The following is a 21376-nucleotide window of genomic DNA, read 5'->3' on the forward strand; positions in this document are numbered from 1 at the left end:
AGAATATGTCATGAATGGGCGGAATCATTGGAGGGGGCTACCTAAGGAGCCGGGACCTCTAACCTAATGGTGCGCGTGAACTGGCAATGACGTATTACTAGGAGAAGCTGGGGGCTATGAACTCTGTGCTAGGAGCAGAGACTAAAGTCTGGAGGGTTGGAGCGACTTGTACCTAAACCCTATCTAGTATCTGATGTTTAGGGAACATGTTGATATAAACTAGAAGTCATGAGGGGAAAGGCTAACTTGATTCTAAGACTGGACCATGCATTATTCTACATGTAGTGCGTGATGGAGAATATTAAATGACCATTAAATACAGTATTTCTCTAACGTGGAGCCGCATAGGCTAGACAATGACGGAAACTATTGATGCAGTTCAGTAGCTTAGGAATGCAGAGAAGGAGGACTGAACTGATAACTGGAACTATAACATACTTTTGGCAGACTCAGAGGCAGAGCCAAGCTACACCGGGCACTGCGAGGCAGGAAGTAAGTGAAGGGTCGAGGATACAGGTGGGGGCTGTATCGCTCCTTAGCGAGACTTCAGGAGACAGGAGCTGAATCTGATGTCCGGGCCCTTTTGAGGCCTAATATTCGTAGTATTCACGAGGACTGGAAACTGGCATATTAGAGGAGGACACAACTGTAATTGCGTCTTGATCAGACATGGGGAGTAACATATGCATATTTAATCATGCACACATAACATATGATGGATGAGGCGTAGGGACACAGAACATGACAAAATTTACTTTTCCACAACCCGATTCTTTTGTTCTACTTGGGAAGCTGAGACCATGCTTGTTGAATATTCACCCAATGTGTGTGGTGAGGTCCGCATTGCAGGTCTGCCTGAAGTTATGATGCTGCCGACAGCAGCGTGTCTGCTAAAAGCGATGGCGTGACTGGTGGAACTATAAAGCCAAATAAAAGAAAGTTATCTTCCGACACCACAGTCTTCGTGACTGAGACCAGTAATACTGAAGACTTTGAGACTCACAGCTGTAATTTCTCCTTTCAGAGCGTTATTGCTGCAGATGGAGTGAAGCCCAGAAGAAAGCACATTACTAAGGTACCAACAAAGTTTAATATTTTTCAATTGTATTAACTGTTTCTCTTTTGCAACATTTGGAAATGCATTTTCTAGTTTTGTGGCTTTTTGTTTCGTTTTTTCTTGTAGGCTGTTACCTTTTGTTTAAAGGGAATGATGTTGTAGTGTGTGACCTTAATGCTGCAGTTTGCATTTCATTACCATCATTTGCTTACCCTGGAGAATCTCCAGGGTGCAGTAGGTTTGCTGTTCCAGAGTTCTTTCTTCAGCTTCTGGGCAGTTGTCACTCTGTGGCGGTCTGTGGTCCTGTTTCTCTGCTCTTCTTGTAGTAGCTCCTATCAGACTATGGACTGTTCCCATGAGGCACAGGGTCAGACTGATTTGCATATGGCCATGTCTGAAATGGGGTGGCAGAGTGGGCTAAAGAACGGTGATGGATTAAACCCAGATCTGTTGACTGGGTGTGAGTGTTTGATTGGTTCAGATGCTCCGTCCATCACCACCCCCTTTTTTACTGCTTTTGGCCGCCATAAGTGTGGCAGGGTATGCTCAGACGTTGAGTCCCTTGCTCACTTTGCCACTGGATTCAAGCCAGCCTGGCTGAAGACGGCTGGAATGCCAGAAACTGGTCCTATGAAGCTTGATTCCGGTCCACGGAAGGCATGGCTTGGCAGTTCGGGCTGGACTGTTCCCATGAGGCACAGGTTCAGACTGATTTGCATATGGCCATGTCTGAATTGGGGTGGCAGAGTGGGCTAAAGAACGGTGATGGATTAAACCCAGATCTGTTGACTGGGTGTGAGTGTTTGATTGGTTCAGATGCTCCGTCCATCACCACCCCCTTTTGTACCACAAGGTCAAAATCAGCCACTGGCTTTCATCAGTAGAAGGCTAATCCCCAGGGATCAGCGTCGAAGTGCCATTTAGATGGGTGCCTTTGCTGTGGTTTGGTCCCTTGAGAAGTTTAATTCAAACCTGTATGGCTCTCACTTCCAAATTCAAACCTTCCACAGGCCTCTCCGATGGTTAATACAAATGAAAGGTGAAAATCCCAAATGGCTAAAGTAGTCCATCTCCCTACAGGGAATAGACTTTGAAGTGAAACAGAGACCTGGGACTGCCAATGCAGATGGACTTTCCAGGTTGTCCCATTTAGACGATGTTAAATGTTACGTTATGTTAAAAATACTTATAAAGCGCACGCACACCACAAGGTTTCAGGGTGCTGCGGACAAGGGAATCCTGCCCCTAAGTGATTCATTCATAAGCCTGGCAAAAGAGCCAGGCTTATGAATGAATCACATTCACATGCATTTTAGGTCAATGCGCAAGCGCATTGACCTAAAATGCGCGTGCATATTATCAAATCGCCATCTGTTCCCCAGCAGCACTCCTCCCACACCTTTGAAGTGAAGCTTAGCTTCACTTCAAAGGCCCCTGCTGCTTCACACCCTCATCACCGCTCTCCCCGCTCTGCCCCCTCCCCTGCCCGCCGTGTCGCATTTCTCCTCCCCCCTCCCCTTCTCTGTCTTCCCTCCGTCTTGTTCAAACAAATATGCTTTTGTTTCACCTTTTCCTGTAAGATTACTTTGATTAGTGGTAGTAGATTTCTTGGACTTTTTATTTCCTGCAAATTAACTGAAGTGATAAGATCTTATTGAAGCAAGTGATCGCGCTATAGCAGTCTGTCCTTGCATTTCTCCTCCCCCCCTTCTCTGCCTTCCCTCCGTCTTGTTTTTTTTTACCCGCTCCGCCCCCTCCCCTGCCCACCGTGTTGCATTTCTTCTCCCCCTCCCCTTCTCTGCCTACCCTCCATCTTGTTTTTTAAACGCAGCGCTTACAAACATAGACAGCATACACAAAAGCTTTCTCAAAATACAGCATGAGAGAATTCTTCACACACACAGACACACACACGCACTCACACACAGACACACACACCCATGCACTTGCAAACAGACTCACATGCATGCACTCACATACACACACCCACATGCACACCTAGACACACACACACACACACACATGCACATACACTCACACTCACATGAATACTCCCACTCAGACACACACGCACACAACTAGCACAACTAGCGTCATCCTCCCCTGCCCGCCGTGTCGCATTTCTCCTCCCCCCTCCCCTTCTCTGCCTTCCCTCCGTCTTGTTTTTTAAAAGCAGCGCTTACGAACATAGACAGCATACACAAAAGCTTTCTCAAAATACAGCATGAGAGAATTCTTCACACACACAGACACACACGCACACACTCACACACAGACACACACACGCATGCACTTGCAAACAGACTCACATGCATGCACTCCCACATGCACACTCAGACACACACACACACACATGCACACACACTCACACTCACATGAACACTCCCACTCAGACACACACACACACACAACTAGCACAACTAGCGGCATCCAAGGAGTGTTATGTTTTCCCATCACAAGGAAAGCATGTGCAGCATATTTTCTGCCACATACGAGAAATATCACAAACTCTTGCGTAGGATGTATTTTTATGTAATTTTGTATGCTAAAGTACTCAGAGAATAGAAGAGTAATTAAATACTTAGCTCCCCTAGAGCTTTGACAAGGACATTCTCTGCCTTTTCCAGGAGCAGTTAAATGTGTTTCTTCTTTGCCGCTATGCACCCACACAAATGGCCAAATAGCTGCTGCCGATTCACAATTAATTTGAAAAAAAAAGTCTCCGTAAGTCAGGAGACAGGCAGGAAAGGCTACAAAAAGAAGGTAGCAAGCCTCACCTGGCAGCAGTGTATTAAGGGGAGCTATTTTTGGTTCATTAAAATGAGCGATCACGCACTAGTGGCCCGTGACCAGTTCTTTGCCTGGATAACCTTGATCCAGCTTTTGCCCATGACCAGGATTATGATGCATCAACCGTCTTGTTACTTGCCACTAACTTTACCAAGAAGTGGGCTACACTATGGTAACATCACTCTGTGCTTTATGTTATCTTGGATGTCAGAGAAACGACAGCCTTCCCCCTTTTAAACCAGCTGGCTTCATTGCCAAGCTTGTTTCCTTAGTATTGGGACAGCGGAGGTTCCTAAGTATTGAGGACTCCCCAAGGCTTTATGCAGCTCGGTTTCATGTAAGATGAGCGAGGGAGTAAATACTCCCACTCAGACACACACGCACACAACTAGCACAACTAGCGGCAGGCTGAAACACAAAGTAAATAATAAATAAAAAACAACATGTAATCTTTGACAGGGATTACACTGCCACTGACAAAGGTAAACAAAAGTTAGCTCAGGATCTGCAACACTGCATGTTCTTCTCTTCGCTCAAGTTTGACTTGCAACTGTGGGGAGGGGGCGGTGTATTCGCCAGAGCACTTCCACCTCATAATCTGGAAGCATAAATCACCCCGCCCTCCCTCTCCCCATTGTTCGGCTCCCATTTCCTGTAAAGTTCAATTCACAGTTTCTGTATTTTGTGGTCGCCTTTACATAGTGCATTACACAGTGAGTTACAGCCCTCAGTTCACGACAGGCGACACTGTTTCAAGCTGTTTTCAAGCTTTCAAGCTTTATTACAAATCACAAAAAAAGATGTTAATATTTCACTTCTGTTCTTGGATTTTCGTCACAATAAAAAACACTGAATATAATCTTCACAAAAGTTATTTACAAAAGTTTAAGATATTGCCATTACAAATTAAATAAATTATTTAACAATTAATTTAACAAAAAAAATAAAAGCCATTGTTATTTGTAATATTAATACATCTAAGTCACGTAAATAAAAAACATGTTGCATTACAAATGTTATAGGTGTCACATTTGCAAAAGTTATTACTATTAGCATTGTAAATGACAGAGCTATTAATTTAGCTATTTTAACAAACACATAAATAAAAAAGAATTTAATTTATAAGACCAATAGCTCAAACTTTCCTAATGCGAGACCTATTGCATTTTCAATGCTTGTTTGGGATGACCACCACCTCAGACATTCTTTGGTCCTCTGGGAGACACCCTTATTTTCAGGCAGTCTGAAACCTCCTCTGGAGGTACTCCTTGATTTTATCCATCATGCTTTTATATAATTCTATGGGGAGCTCATTAGGCCCCGTCGCTTGCCCTGCTTGCAAGGTTCTTATTGTCTTATTTATTTAGTCTAATGTCAAGTCTTGGTCTAGTGCGTCTCGGTCCTCATTCGTTAGCATTGGCAGGGTCAGGTCTTTCAGGAAGTCTCTCCCATTATTTCTGTCCCCTTGTAGTCAGTGTCCTCAAGGATCACTGGTTTGAATTCATCCTATAGCACGCAAGCTGATTCAACAGGCCGCCCGTTCTCCTTAAAATAGAATTCTGCTCTATCTCTCATACGAGCTTTGACCGTCTTGTCTTTTAAATATCACGGACCAACCCTTGGGGGTAGCATGAAGTCCATAACCGGACCATCGAGTTGCACCTCCACCAGCGAATGGTCTGAGATTCCCCCTGCTATGTGCGTAGCGGCTCTAAAATCAACTTTATGGACAGTCTGGGTGAAAAGATAGTGCAGGCATGCCAGACTACCATGTGCTGAAGACAGGTGCGTCCGGTTCTGATACCCTCTTCCCCTCTAGGGGCATTTAGGAGTATCATGAATATAGTATAGGGTCAGTTCTGTCAGTCCAGTCACCCCAATGCGTGTATGCTCAGTCGTAAGTGTCTTACCCTTTCACAGGATGAGTCAGTCTTATCTGGGTCTCTTTCCTGTTTCCCGACACTTGAATGGCACGCCCGAAGACTCGAGAGAGCAGTGACCCACCAGCAGGCTTTTGTGGAGCGGTTTTGTCCTGGATATAGTGCTGCATTCAGTAGGGCACCCACTCTGTCTTTTCTTTGCAGTTGCCTGAAGATCATTAGTCCCAAGGTAGCAGTCACACCTGGCCTGTCGGTAAGTGCAGCCCCCTCTGGAGGCCCGATCGTCAGCAATCGAGGCCACACTGTGGCTGGCTGGACCACAGGCGTAAGCTCAGACAGGGTGTTCGACACTGGAGTAAGTGTAGTCCCTCATGGGCCTCTGACACAGAGTAGTCAGAAATTCAGCAGCTAAAGGCCCAACACAGGCTCTCCAGGAAGTCAGTAGAGTCAGACTCTGTTGTGTTAGGAATTTGGCAAATGCAACCTTGAATGGGCCTGTTGGCAGCACACAATCGTCCTACTGGGCCTCAACAATCATGTTGTTGTAGAGTTTTATTTTCTGCCTTGAACTGTTGGGAGAGTCTTGGGGCGGGGGGGGCATCTCTCAGACTAGCTGGTCCTGCTGGATGGCTTTCCGGCCCGCCCTACAGATAGCCTTGTCCTCCTGCTGGACAGTCAAACTCCCTTCCCTTTCTTACCAAACAGGCAGGCTTCTAGGCAGATTTTTAGGCTCCCCATTAAGTAAGTCAGCCTGCAGGTGATGTCCCTTCAACTTAGATAGACTGTCAGGCTGACACCATCCCTGGTGTCACAGCAGGCACCTGGGTACTTTGTAGAGCACATTATTCCTTGGTAACAGAGGACTTCGAACTAGGGTATAAAAGAGGGATAGATGGTCCCACTTGTATACACAACTGGCAGGCAGGAGATGCAGTTTACTCTGTCGCACTCTCACATTGCATTTATGCTACGCACACCGACACCCTAAACATGCACTTGATGTTAGCGCAAAGTCTGGGCACAGGTATATAAATGGAGCATTACATGGTTGTGTCAGTAGGAAGCCACTTCACTGAACATGATGCAAAGATCTCATCAGGCTATTGATCCTTACAACAGGGTGCATTGCCACCACCGCTCTAGCTGTTAAACCCATGACAGTCCTCTGCCTTAAATAAGAGCACACTTGGTGTGACCCTCCAGGTCACAGGACCTGTCCAAGACCTCTCATAGTCCCTTGTTAGAAGTTGCACAGTACTGGAGTGGCAGAAAAATCTCATGTAATTGTTTTGTGGTACATTTACCCCAGTAACGTGCAGTTACAAGTTTAACGCCAAGGACTGGGGAGTTGCCACGAGGAACAGACTCTTCTGCCTGTCAAACCACATGCCCTTCACTATTTCATAGTGTTTTCCTGCTTTTATTTACCACTTGTTTTAAGCAGGTGGTATATATATGCATGTGGTTGGTTGGGGGGAGATGGGTGAAGCAGGGGAGGGAAGAGGAAAGCATTTTCTAACAGAGGGAAGAATTGTGTGTTTCCCCCAGTTAGTAAAAAAACAGCATAAGTCTTGGCTGCGTCATTTCAGTAAAGATTTTCTGTCTGGAAAAAAAGTGTGTCCTATTTTTTTTTGCACCCGGTACATCCAGGTGCAGAAAAACCTAACAAATGATAATCAGATGGAATAAAATGAACACATGAAAGTATGCCTTAATTTCATTGCCCTTGATTCATACTCTGGACCATAGTTGAGGGATAGGTCTAGGCATAGTCCTCGCAATACACAATAGATTTGCGTCCGGCAGAGGACAGAACTCAAAAGTCAGGAAACCAGCTACAAGTAGGTGGTAACTCAGGGCAGGGGAAAACGCCTGTTGTCCGTGGAGGAGAAATTCCCATCCCAGAAATCTACATTAAAACTTAATTAATAGTATTCTTTTTTAAATATCTGTTTGGTGCCAGTCCATATGACTTTAATGTCTGCCTTTGGGATTCTATGTTACAAGTCCATAGGGTACATGTATCCTTTTGAGCTTAATAAATTCTACAAATCCTCACTCATCCAAGTACTCTCAAGCTACCATTCTACACTCTGCTCTGTCTGAAGAACAGCTCAACATTTTCAAAATTCTGCAATTCTGCATTGATTTGGCTTGTAAATTATTTTTGTTGAAATCTACATGTATTAACTATTTAATTTTAATACTATAGGTGATTGAAATTACGCATGAAGAAAGCAAGATTTAGCACCAGGCAACTGAATGTTAGTGCCATAAGAAGGATTATTTGGAAAAACTGATGGACATCCAGCATTCTAAGTTTAAACAATTTCCAAAACCTAGGTGTGGCGAGGAAGTGGGAGCTGAGGAAAGTACTATACCTGTAAGTGAAGTCTCTAATTTTGCATTTCATTAACCCAGAGCAAAGTCATATCTGTGCACACAGCATCAGGAATAATGCCAGAAAGACCAATCACAGCATCCTCATCTGAAATATTATCAGAAAGACAAATTGCTGCAGCATGACGGAATAACGTTAATCTAAAGCATCATCTAATTCCAGACACTGCAAAAAAGAAAGTTATAACAAAAGGTTTCTTCTGCAGACCATCAAAGAAAAGACGCTAAAAGAAGACTCCAAAGCTGACAAGCAAACAATCAAAATATTGGAAAATCACCTTTGTTTAACAACCGTTTTTAACCAGTTACGCAAGTTTGAGACTATCTGCCTCTGAATAGAACACCACGACCCACTCTGCTCACTCTGGCGAAAACCTAAAAATCCACCACTTTATTGTGTTCATGACCATCTCAGAATGTTTCCTTTTTAATGTTTTCTGTTCTGTAATTCTATGTAAATCGCCTCGACATTATCTGTTGTGCAGGAGTGATGTGTAAAAACTGATTAAATGAGCACCATTGCGCTATATCTAATGTAAATAAATTCTCGTCTTCAGAACTACACCTTACACCAAACATAAAAAGGGTAAAAGGAACTGATGCTCTTTGACTCGTGATCCACAATAGTACTGTGCATTTTCTAATGTTCTCAGTTACTGCCATTACATCAGTGCAAAAAGGTACTTCTCAGTTTAATAATTAAATATCAGACTAACACCTTATTACTGTATTGCTAAGAACCTATACAAATAGATTTGAGAACAACTTCAGTCACAAAATAAGTTGCTGCCGGAGAGGCTATAACCAAAAGACTATTATCTGCTAGAAACATTTCGACAGGTGTTACAGGGCTGCTTCTAGACATATTTTGCTCAATTCAAGTGTAAAACACACAATTTCTTTTAGAGATAAATACTGAACATTATCTAAACAAGCCCGACTCTAAAATCGGGTTCACTCTTACCGTGGCATATAAGGAAGAGAAAATTAAATGTAACTCAAGGAATACACCTTATAAAAACACGGGCTGTGAGAACAAATTCAGTGTTCAAACCCACCTTAATCAAAGCAAAATAACCCAAGTTGGAGAAAAAAGTTACCTGTGCCAAGAAAGATTCAGCCATAAATCTCATCTCACTGAATTTGAGAGAATGCACACTGGGAAAAACCTCCCTCAGTGCAAAGTATGCCAAAAAAGTTTCAGGCGTAAATCTTATCTCACTGAGCATATGAGAATCCACACTGGGGGAAAAAACTCTCCGTGCAAAGTATGCCAAAAAAGTTTCAGGCGTAAATCTTATCTCACTGAGCATATGAGAATCCACACTGGGGAAAAACCTTATCAGTGCTCTGAATGCCAGAAAAGGTTTCGTAACAAACCGAGTCTATATCAACATGCATTAACCCACTCTGCAGAAAACCCTTACCAGTGCTTTGAATGCCAAAAAAGTTTCAGCCGTAAATCTTATTTCACTGACCATATGAGAATCCACTCTGGGGAAAAACCTTATCAGTGCTCTGAATGCCAGAAAAGGTTTTGTAACAAACAAAATCTTTCTCGACATGTATTAACCCACTCTGTGGAAAAACCTTACCAGTGCTCGGAATGCCAGAAATATTTCAGTGACAAAAGAGGACTCACTCTACATACAAGGACCCACACTGGAGAAAAACCGTATCAGTGCACGGATTGCCAGAAATGTTTCAATGACAAAAACATGCTCACTCGGCATAGAAGAACCCACACTGGGGATAAACCTTATCAGTGCACGGATTGCCAGAAATGTTTCATTGACAAAAACAGTTTCACTCGGCATAGAAGAACACACACTGGGGAAAAACCTTTTCAGTGCTCTGAATGCCAGAAATGTTTCAGTTGCAAAAGCAGACTCACTGAACATACAAGAATCCACACTGGGGAAAACCCTTATCAGTGCTCTGAATGCCCACAACATTTCAAACTTAAATCACTTCTAACTGCACATTTGAGATTCCACACTGGGGAAAAACCTTATCAGTGCTCTGAATGCCAAGAAAGGTTTTGTAACAAGCAAAGTCTTTCTCAACATGCAATGACCCATTCTGTGGAACAACCTTATCAGTGCTCTGAATGCCAAAAAGGTTTCAGTGTAAAAAGTACTCTCACACGGCACATAAGAATCCACACTGGGGAAAACCGTTATCAGTGCACTGAATGCCACAAATGTTTCAGTCAAAAAGACCGCCTCACTCGGCATACAAGAACCCACACTGGGGAAAAACCTTATCAGTGCTCTGAGTGCCAGGAATGTTTCAATGAAAAAAGACATCTCACGCTGCATATAAAAACCCACACTGGGGAAAAACCTTATCAGTGCCCTGAATGCCAGAAATGTTTCAGTGACAAAAGAAGTCTTTCTCGACATACAATAGCCCACACTGGGGAAAAACCTTATCCATGCTCTGAATGTCAGAAATGTTTCATAAACAAACACAGTCTCACTCAGCATATAAGAACCCACACTGGGGAAAAACCTTATCAGTGCTCTGAATGCCCAAAAGATTTCAAACTTAAATCACTTCTAAATGCACATGTGAGATTCCACACTGGGGAAAAACCTTATCAGTGCTCTGAATGCCCAAAAGATTTCAAAGTTAAATCACTTCTAACGGCACATGTGCGATTCCACACTGGGGAAAAACCTTATCAGTGCTCTGAATGCCAGAGATGTTTCAGTGACAAAATGAGACTCACTAAACATACAAGGATTCACACTTGGGTAAAACGTTATCAGTGCACTGAATGCGACAAATGTTTCAGTGAAAAAAGCAGTCTCACTCAGCATATAAGAACCCACACTGGGGAAAAACCTTATCAGTGCTCTGAATGCCACAAAGGTTTCAGTCAAAAAAACAGTCTCATTCATCATATAAGAACCCACACTGGAGAAAAACCTTATCAGTGCTCTGAATGCCAGATATGTTTCATTAAAAAAAGAAGTCTCACTCAGCATAAAAGAACCCACACTGGGGAAAAACCTTATCAGTGCTCTGAATGCCACAAATGTTTCATTGGAAAAAACAGTCTCGCTCATCATATAAGAACCCACACTGGGGAAAAACCTTTTCAGTGCTCTGAATGCCAGAAATGTTTCAGTGAAAAACGCAGTCTCACTTACCATATAAGAATCCACACTGGGGAAAAACCTTATCAGTGCTCCGAATGCCAAAAATGTTTCAGCCAAAAATCTCATCTCACTGAACATGTGGGAATCCATACTGGTGAAAAAAATTATCAGTGATCTAAATGTCAGAAAAGATTCAGGGGTAGAGATGGTTACAAGCGCCAAACACACCATCAAAATAATCAGTTCTCCGAATGCCAGAAAAGCATACATTTTAAACTCAATCTCACTCTACATGAGCAGACGCACACAGGGGTAAAACATTACCAATGCTGTGAATGCCAGAAATTCCTATTTGATAGGCACAGCCTCACTAACCATAAGTGACTCCATACTGATGGAAAACCTTGAGGCCGATTCCGATCCTGGAAAAACGCTGTACAAATCGTGGTATGGAGCGTTTTCCCCATACAACTCGTACTTGTAAGGAGGCCCCTACAACCTAGGAAGTACGATCCGTACAAATAGACGCACTCCATACAAATTGTAAAAAAAACATACAACTCGTATATACAAGCGATTCCGATTCGGATTGCTCTGTACGCGGCGTTCCCATGTATTCCCGGCAGCAGTTTACAACCCGGCAAGTACGATTCGTACAAACGGCACTCCGTACGGCTAATTTTTTTACAAGAGCCAAAAAGTGCCGGAAAAACCTTGTACGCCCCGAAAACAGTACGAGACAGACCCCCTCATGTGCGCGTCATACACCCCATGAATACAGGGGTACGGTGTGTATGTATGGTGCGTACGGATGACACGGAAAGTGGGGTACGGTGCGTACATACGCGATGGAGGGGTACTGGTCGTGTACGCACCGTACAAGCACCGTAACCCAAAATCGCGTATGTACGCACCGTACCCCAAAATCGTGCATGTACGCATCGTACCCCAAAATCACGTATGTACCCCCAATCGCGTATGTACCCACCATACCCCAAAATCCCGTTAGTACGCACCGTACCCCAAAATTGCGTATGTACGTACCGTACCCCAAAATCGCGTATGTACCCCAAAATCGTATATGTTCGCACTGTACCCCAAAATCACGTATGTACGCACCGTACCCCAAAATCGAGTGTACCCCAAAATCGCATCTGTATGCACCATACCCCAAAATAGAGTATGTACGCACCGTACCCCAAAATCGTGTATGTACCCTAAAATCGTGTATGTACGCACCGTACCCCAAAATCACGTATGTACGCACCGTACCCCAAAATCGCATATGTACGCACCATACCCCAAAATCGCATACGTACGGTGCGTACATGCGCGATGTTCGGGTACGCACCATACACACGCCTCTTATGTGGGGGGACCCCTGTACGCCTCATACCCCTATACGACCCGTACCCCGGTATGAGTCATACCCCCAGAACGAGTCATACCAGGGTAGGAGGCGTATATGGGTTGGCTTCGTTGCCCGGTACGAGTCATTCCCCGTATACAGACCATTATCCATACAAATCGTATGCTGACAACCCAGTACGAATCGTACTTGACGGGTTGGACAGCCTTTTTACAAATTGTATGGTCTTTTTTACAAGTCCGTGTAGTACAACTGTTCCCTATCCGATTTGTAAGGATCGGGCCGATCTGTATGTATTTTTCCCGGACAAATGGTACTACACGGGTTGGAAGGGACTTTTACAATTTGTATGGAAAAAAATACAAATCCTATTTGTATGGAAAATAAAAATCCAGGATCAGAATCGGCCCCCTTATGAGTGCTCTGAATGCCAGAAAAGCTGCAGAGAAAAACGCTATCTCACCATGAGAAAATTGACACTGGCGAAAATCCTTATGCCATAAAAGCTTGAATCTGAAATACAGAGTTATGCTTCATGAGAGATCCCACTCTGGGGTAAAACCTTATGAGTGCTCGAAATGCAAGCAAAGTATTGGTTACAAATTACTTCTCACTTGACATGAGCGAACTCACACGGGGGAATAAAAGCCTTATGTGTTTTCTGAATGTCAGATAAGGTTTAGTCTTGAATACAATGTCACTTCACATGAGAGAATTCACACTGGACTAAAGCCTTATACAGGAGGGGAAAGCCAGAAACGTTTTACTCAGAAAGGAGATCTCACTAAACATGAGAAATACATCCACATGAGGTAAAAAGTAAGGCGTATCTTGAGTTGCAGAAAAGCTTCTAACAATCTGACTTTACATGAGAGAGCACATATTGTAGTTGCAATAGGATTCATCAAGAAACTCTTGCAGGATAATTTAGGCTGCCCGCATGCAACCTCCAAAGAAATTTCAGGCCTGGAAATATTTTTAATTGCAACAGAATTCACAATTTGAGTATCTGAAAGTTACAAAACTCTCAAGGTCTTTACTTTAGACAAAGTAGTGTTAGTGGTTGCAAAAATCAACTGATTGCCAAACAAATCAGAATAATAATGTCATAAATTTTACTCCACCCAAAAGGTTTCTACTCACCCTTGTTTCTTAACATATGACTGATATCTATATTTTCACGATAAGATTAAGCCTATGCAGAGTTCCTCAATGAGGAACTCTGCAAAGTGATAAAAAAACTCTGCCGGTGTACACGGAGTTCAGCGAGCAGCAGAGTGGGTAAGAGTCATGCCGTTTGTGGTGATTTTGATCTCCTGGTGTTTGTCCCGCCCTGTAAAAATAATCGCGAATGGCACCATGTGCAGCGCAAGAGGTAGCAGCTGCTTCTACTCGAGCAGCAGCTTTGTCAATGTGAAGGAAGGTTTCTCAACGCGAGTGGTTGTGACCTGCCACGACCACTCGCATTGAAAAATCCAACCACCCGCTTTGAGAAATGTCCCCAGGAGGTTGATTTTGCTCGCCAACTAGACCATGGCGGGCGCGAGCAAGTTAAAATCTCATCAGGATGTGGATTTTCCCCGATCCGGCACATGACGTTGAAGAGCTCGAGTGTAGTAAAAACCTCGTTAGGCTCCATGGACCGGAGTTTTTAGGAACTATGCGAGCTCCGCGGAAAACTCCGCGAGCAGAGTTCACCACCCAGAATGAGATAATATACGACACCATGAAAACATAACAAACCATTTACTTGCCTTCGGTAACGCTCTTTCTGGTGGATACTCCTTTACCTGCAGATTCCTCACCTTGTGAATATCCCCCACACGCCAGACTGGGTCCTCCAACTTTAAAGCAAAGTAGGAGACAACATCCAACTCAGTGTCGACATCATTCTGCTCCAGAAGTGACAAGCAGAGACTCCTATAAGCACTTTCCATTCGCTCTGTGAACAACTACAGAGGTCTATGATTTCATTATCTCACAGGTCTGTATCACATATGCAGGCCCTGGGCAGATATTAATTCACCATTTTTATCATGATTAGAATTCAGATGAAGTCTTTTCATTTCCAAAATTCTAATTGTATTCTCAGCAGCAAGGGTATATATAAATCGTTGAGTGATGACTGCACAGTGCTCAAGATGAAAGTGATATGATGATAAAACAGTCCGATCTACATTTTGTACACAAAAACAGGGCTGTAAATACTTTTGTACAATACAAGTTAAGCAAAGGCGATTCTTAGAAGACATAATATATATGAAATAGTCCCTGTATAGTCAATGTTTCGACCCTTCCAGTTAATTACCGTAGTCTCATCAGGACGGTAGATCGGCGCCTCTCCAATTTGCCCATACAATGGTAGGGTAGTGGTCAGTTTGGGTGGGGGTGGTAGGATCTGTCTTTTTTCCAGATCCTTGGAAAAAGGCATCGATTTTGCCGCTTCTAAAGACTCCCCCCCCCCCCCCCCCCCCCCCTTGATCCCTCAGATGTAAAGTACTACAGATCCAAATTGGTCTTTTCTCTTCCCGATGAAATATTAGAAAAGGCCATGAATCAGGAGATCACCGCCTTCTTCAAAAATACGGACTGTATGGATCCTGTTCAACATGGTTTTAGACCCTACTACTGTACAGAGTCAACCATATCGGCAGTGACTGAAGAGATCAGATCCATTATGGATAGAGGAGATTAAACGGCCTTGATCCTATTGGATCTTTCAGCCACATTTGATACAGTTAACCATTTCTATTTGGTAAGCCGTTTAGTAAGTATAAGCATCAAAGAAACTGCTCTCAAACTGACCAGGTTGTTTTTGTCAAACAGAGAGCAATTGGTACCTTTGGAAGATTTTACCTCTGCCCCATTTTCACTTCCTTGTGGGGTGTCGGGGATCTTCAATAAGTCTGACTTAGTCTAACGCCTACAGCACTCCATTAATTGAACTAGTTCGATCCTGTTGGTTCTCTGCATTCTTTTATGCCAATGATACCCAAATAGTGGTATCGGCTACTGCAGAACCTGAAAAAGTGGCAAAAGATTTTAGAACAAGTATGACTAGCATTGCTAATTGGATGCAGAAGACTTTCTTAAAATTGGATACAGAAAAAACAGAGTTAGTGCTATTTGGTAAGTATTCCTCCATCTGGAGCTCCTTTTGGTGGCCACACATTCTCGAGCCCCTTCCACTCCCAGTCCAGAAGGCTAGAAATTTGGGTAGTCGTCTTTGACTCAATCCTCACTTTTATTGACCACTCCAATCAGGTAACCTCTTCCTGTTTCCTTATGTTAAAACATTCAAAGAAAATCTTGCCCTTCCTTCCCATGGAGCTTAGGAAAAGTGTTATCCTGGCTGTTGTCGTATCTAAAAGGGAAAATTTTATTGAACTTTATATGGACTCCCAGTTGTCTTCTTAATAAGTTGCAAACCGTCCAAAATGTGGCAGCAAGAGTGCTGAAGAACCTCCCCAGATTCTGCTCAGCCTTTGAAGCCATTTAAGACCTCCATCGGCTGCCCATTACTAGGCAGATATGTGTACCCAGAATAAAAAGTGTCCATTGGGGAGGGAGACGTTTCTCCTACTCCACCTCCAGATGGTGGAACTCTATCCAATCACTTGAGGTCAGCCTCAACTATTGGAGTTCAGGAAGGAACTTAAGACTTTTCTTTTCAGCCCATAGTTTAATGCTCTCATCTAACTGCTAGGCAAATGTTTAGGTATTTTATATTCCGTACTGTCAGATTTTCAAATGACAATAGTGCCAGGATGCCTTTTTGGTAATCGTGCGCTTGATTTAAAATTTATTTAAAATTGTTGATCTCCAAAAAGGCCTAAATCAATAAATTGAATTGAAATTCAAGTTTATCATTGTAATCCTATTGTTGGAAAAGATGTGATTTTTAACCCCATGAGGCGGTTCCTTTCCATAAATCATTCAGGTTGTAATCATGAGTCAAATAATGCTGAGGAGTAGGGCTCCCCCGATTGAGGTATGGAAAAGGGGCTTGGACTATTATATGGGACTGGAACGTCCAGTGTTTGAGGCCCGCGGCTGCCCCAGAAAGCACTATAAAATTTGGAAGCGGTGGGCGGAATACAGGGGGCTGTGGCTGCAGCCGCCGCCGCGGCAAGATGCAACTGAAGACCGATTGTTCTGAGAACCGGGGCGAGGAGGAGAGTGTAATACCGATATTGTATAGACTGATTAGCTTAGTTCCAGGTGACCATCGTGACCAGGGCTAGGGTGGGTTGAGGGGGTGGGGGTAGTTCAAAGTTAATGCCTTATCCTGCTTACTGTACTGATTGCTATATTTTGCTTCTTGATTACATGCTCACAGCTCCTCCGGTGTTCGGAGTACTGTGGATGTCTCGGAATCGTATTTCGAATGTCAATAAAAATTTGGTTCTGAAAAAAAAATAATGCTGAGGAGGTTAAAATATTCAAATTGAATTCTAATTACACATGAAATGTTCATTGTTCAATATATTTCTCTTAGTATTTTAATGTGAGGACTTTATTGCTTAAGGAAAATAATTAGTATTTGTTTTTCTATATGTAGGAAGCATTACATTAATGAAACCACTGTATCCCACCTTCTTTCATTCCTTTCCTGTTCTTTATGAACGTTTCTATTGTTGAACTTTAAAGATTGCCCGAAATTAAGAATTGTGCTCTACATAACTTTGCTGTGTTACAGTATTTTGATTTTTATGTACAACTTTCGTCTCTTATGTGTATGGCAACTGATGTTTTGTTTTGCTTTAATAATCAGCTCATGTTTATTAGGTTTTATTATTCAATAAAATGTTTCAAACGCAACAAATGGTAGTTGATATGTATTTACAACTGCAACATTTTTATTGTATGGGCACTTTCAAAGGGGCCACAAATCTGGTCTGTGGGATGACGGAGGTCGACATTGGCATCAGCATGGAGAGGTTTGGGCAGGTGATTGGGGGTACATGTAAAGTTGGAATTAGGGGGAACAAAACGTACATTGTGTGGACTGTGACTCCTGGAGCTATTGTGAGGGATACCATGCTACCCTGTAAATGATTTCCCTACTGATTATTATCACGGTGAAGATCCCTCAGAAATAAAAATGATGTTACTGTCAATGCCAATGGAGGACATCAACTGCCACAGCTTGGACCTATTGACCCAGTGGAATGCTGAGGACAGGTCCACGAAGGCTAGGTATATGGGGCTGGAACGAGCCACAGTGTATTTGTTCAGAACCATGTACAAGTTTAAACACTGTTCCGCAGTGGAACGACCTGGGCGAAAGCCGTATTGGATATCGGATAAAAAGTTGTTTTCATCAACCCATGATACAAGTGTGTCAAGTACCATGTGGCCCACCACCTTCACCACAGAGTCCAGCAGAGAAATGGGCCTATAACAATAGGTACTGTCCCGTTATCCCTTTTGAAATGCCGGGACTATAATCGATAAAGCCCAAGAATTTGTGCGGCCAATCTGGACTGCAGCATAGATGACAGCTGTGAGGACAGGCACCCAGGTTTTTAAGTGGGCGATGTAGAGATCTGGTGGGATCCCATCTGGCGCAAGGGCCTTGTTTTTAGATAGACCCAGAATACCTCTTGCGTGGTGAAAAAAAGTTCCGACTTGCCTTCCACCCTTTCCTGCCCCTCGATTGGAGGGGTATCCGACTGGAAGATACTCTCGAAATGATATACCCAATCGTCCTGTGTGATTTGGGCATCCAGTAAATTAGCTCTATTTTCCAGATTAACAGATGGGCTGTTAATAATACCCCAAAACTTTGAGCTATTCCGCAGTGTACTAGCCTTCACTAAATCGATCCAGGCCTCCTCCTTCAGGACAGACTCGCGAGTTGCTAGAGCAGTCTTATATCCTCTTCGTAGGCCTTTGACCTCCACCCGGTCTCGGGGTTTAACACCCAAGGCCTGTCACAGGTTCCTGGAAGCCTGGGAGCACGCCGAGTAAAACCATTGTGGACCTGGTTGCTAACGGCCCCGTAGAAACTTCCTTATGACAGTAGACATGGATCCAAATGCACCCATGATGTTCAGAGCACTTGCCTCATCGTCGAGACAGGTGGCAAACTCGCTGCGACATCGAGTTAAAAGGGACTCGTGGAGTACCTCTGGGACAATACACCCCCACTTTACGCTCCTTCCCGCTTCCACCTCTTTAAGGGGGCACCAGCCCCCCGTCCACCTTGGTGTGTCTGAGTGTTTGGGTCCCACCTGTTGAGACACAAATGGGGTTGTGGTCACTTTATTCACTCGCCTGCTCAGAAAATTCGGTAACCAGAGAGTAAAAGGGGGTATATACAAAGGTGAAATCAATAAAGGTCTCACAACATCTCCCAAAAAGGTGGGAGTAATGTCTTTTTTCCCTGGAGGCAGCTTATTCATTACAGATGTTAGATCAAATTCAAGCAAGATGGAATTAAGCTCAATACCCTGGGGAGTATGTTCCGTGTGTAAGCCTGCTTGTCGTGCACAGTCCATAGCTTCCACTCCTCCTTTCCTTATGTCCCCACACACATGAGTGTTAAAATCCCCTGTTAGAAAAATGTAGTGATAACTCTGACCTTTCAGGATGCTATCCTGAAGTACAGACGCCAACAGAGTTATTTAGCCCTCATCCGAGTGTGTAACTCCCGCGTTGTAATAGTTTACCCAGAAGTAGCTTGCTCTTTCCACTGGACAACAACATCACATGTGAATTGGGAGAGACACATATAGTGAGGTAGTGTAAGAAACTGTCTCTCTATACTGCACTAAAGTGAGGTACAGTGTGTATAGAGTCCAAGGATCTCCAGAGGTAGGCAGAGTTAAAAGTTAGATAGAAACGTACTCTCTAAAGTGGTAGCTTGGTCGAGCAGTGAGGCAGTATCAGAGGACAGTGTAAAGCATTTGATGTACACACTCAGTCAGAAAATGAATTCACACACTCAAGAACTGAACTCTAGGCCAATTGTTTTTGTATAAAAAAATTACTGTTGTTTTATTTCTAGAACCATGCAAGTCTGGCACAGGTAAGCATAAAAATACTTTGCAGTAATAATTTACTTGTATGAACACAGTTCAAGTATGCAGTAGAAATTGTACTTTGTTTGATTTACAGGGGAGCAGTATTATGCAACACTTAGCAAATAGAGTACATTGAAATGAATAGGCTTTTTCAGTAAATTGCAGGTAAGTTACTTTTTACGTTACTTTTCTAACTCAGTGCTGGATACCTAGATTCAGAACTGGGACATTTCCTAGAAACAGGTAAGTAATTACGTTTTGGTTCTTCACATGATTTTTAAAGAATATTTTCAGTTTTCAAAACACCACACTTGGAAACTTTTTGGAGCAGCACATTGAAATGAATGGTCTTCTACAATAAATTGCAGGTAAGTTACTTGTCGCTTTACTTTTCTAACTCAATGCTGGATACCTAGATTCAGCACTGAGACATTCCCTAGAAACAGGTAAGTAAACACGTTTTGGTTATTAGTGCATTTTTTAAAGACTATTTTGAGGTTTCAAAACTCCACACTTAAAAACATTTTCGAGAAAAAGTGTCCATGTTATCCTATGAAGGGAAAACAGAATAACGGTTCTCAGGTAAGTAATCTACTGTGGGTGTTCAGGTTCTGGGGTTAGACTCAGGGGTGACCCAGGGTCAGTGATGCACTGTTGTTACACCTTCAGCGGCACTAGGACAGCCGGGTGCAGAATGTTGAGGCCCAATGTTATTCTATGGAGAATAGGGGAGCACCGGTTTGTGGCCGTTGGCAAGCAGGCCACGGGATTATGGGAGCAAAGCGCTTAGGGTTTAGCTCAGGGCAAGTTGGGGACCAAAGGTGCACCCTCAGCGGCACTAGGGCGGCCGGGCGCATGGGGCTGTTTTGAGGTCGGGTGCCCTGTTGATTTCAATGGAAATTCTCGGGACAAACAAAACACTGCAGGCTCGGGGACGAGGATCTTCGAGGAGCGACCACCACTTCGAGGGGTAAGTTGGGATGTTGAGGGTTGGTTAGGCACCGCTGGGTTGGGCACACAAGGCCGTGGGGCGTGGAGTGCAGGGGGCCCTTTCAACATCAGTTTTTCTTACCCGCTCTGGTCGCGGTAGGGGGTTCTCTGGATTGAGGCTGCAGGCGTCGTCTGGAGGCTTGAGACAGGTCAGGGGTCGCTGGATATCTAGTCAGGATTGCCAGGGGGACCTCCTCGTGGTGTTGTTTCACTCAAGCTCGTGCCAGGTTCGGCAGGTGCACAGTGGGCTGGATTCGCGGTTTCTGGCTGGCACCAGAAGCTGCAGTTTAAACATGTGCGGTGTTCACAAGAGAAACAGTCTTGAAAGTGAAGGCAGGTCCTCTGGGGTTTGTGAGGGTGCTGGCTACTGGACACGCCGGGGTTTCGCAGGAGCAGGTTCTAGGGGAGACAGGCCTGTAGGGCTGGGGCCAAGTCAGTGGGCGTTGTCCTCTTATTAGCTCTGCACGGATTCTCGTCCTTCTTCTCTTCTTTTCTTGTTGTTGCTGGATCTGAGGAAGGAAGGTTCAGGGTGCCCCTAAATATGAAATTTAGGGGCATTAAAGGTAGGTAAAGGGTAGGGACTAATGGGTCCATTCCCCTGTGGTGGGTACACCCCCTATTCTGCCACTCTCCAGTGGGAGTGGGGCTGAAGCCTGTCCCTGGTTGGCTGGGTCCGCCCATCCTCAAGATGGCAGGGACTCGAGGTAGTGCTTCACCTCGCCTCCCCCACCTTAGGGGTGGAGTTGGCAGAGGTG

General features: G+C 43.9%; 2 protein-coding genes across 2 annotated transcripts in view; one reads left to right on the forward strand and one right to left on the reverse strand.

The window, feature by feature from the left end:
• Positions 1–21376, reverse strand: part of LOC144805924 (uncharacterized) — a 223253-nt gene that overhangs the window by 31842 nt on the left and 170035 nt on the right. The gene's annotated exons all lie outside the window — the stretch shown is intronic.
• On the forward strand, positions 1022–12081 carry LOC144805930 (uncharacterized). The gene is made up of 2 exons (XM_078672402.1): positions 1022–1075; positions 7940–12081. Exon 2 carries the CDS (start codon positions 9279–9281, stop codon positions 11406–11408), a length of 2130 nt encoding a protein of 709 aa, XP_078528528.1. The 5' UTR covers positions 1022–1075; positions 7940–9278; the 3' UTR covers positions 11409–12081.

Source organism: Lissotriton helveticus (genome assembly GCF_964261635.1).
Source record: "Lissotriton helveticus chromosome 1_1 unlocalized genomic scaffold, aLisHel1.1 SUPER_1_unloc_33, whole genome shotgun sequence".
Taxonomy (NCBI): domain Eukaryota; kingdom Metazoa; phylum Chordata; class Amphibia; order Caudata; family Salamandridae; genus Lissotriton; species Lissotriton helveticus.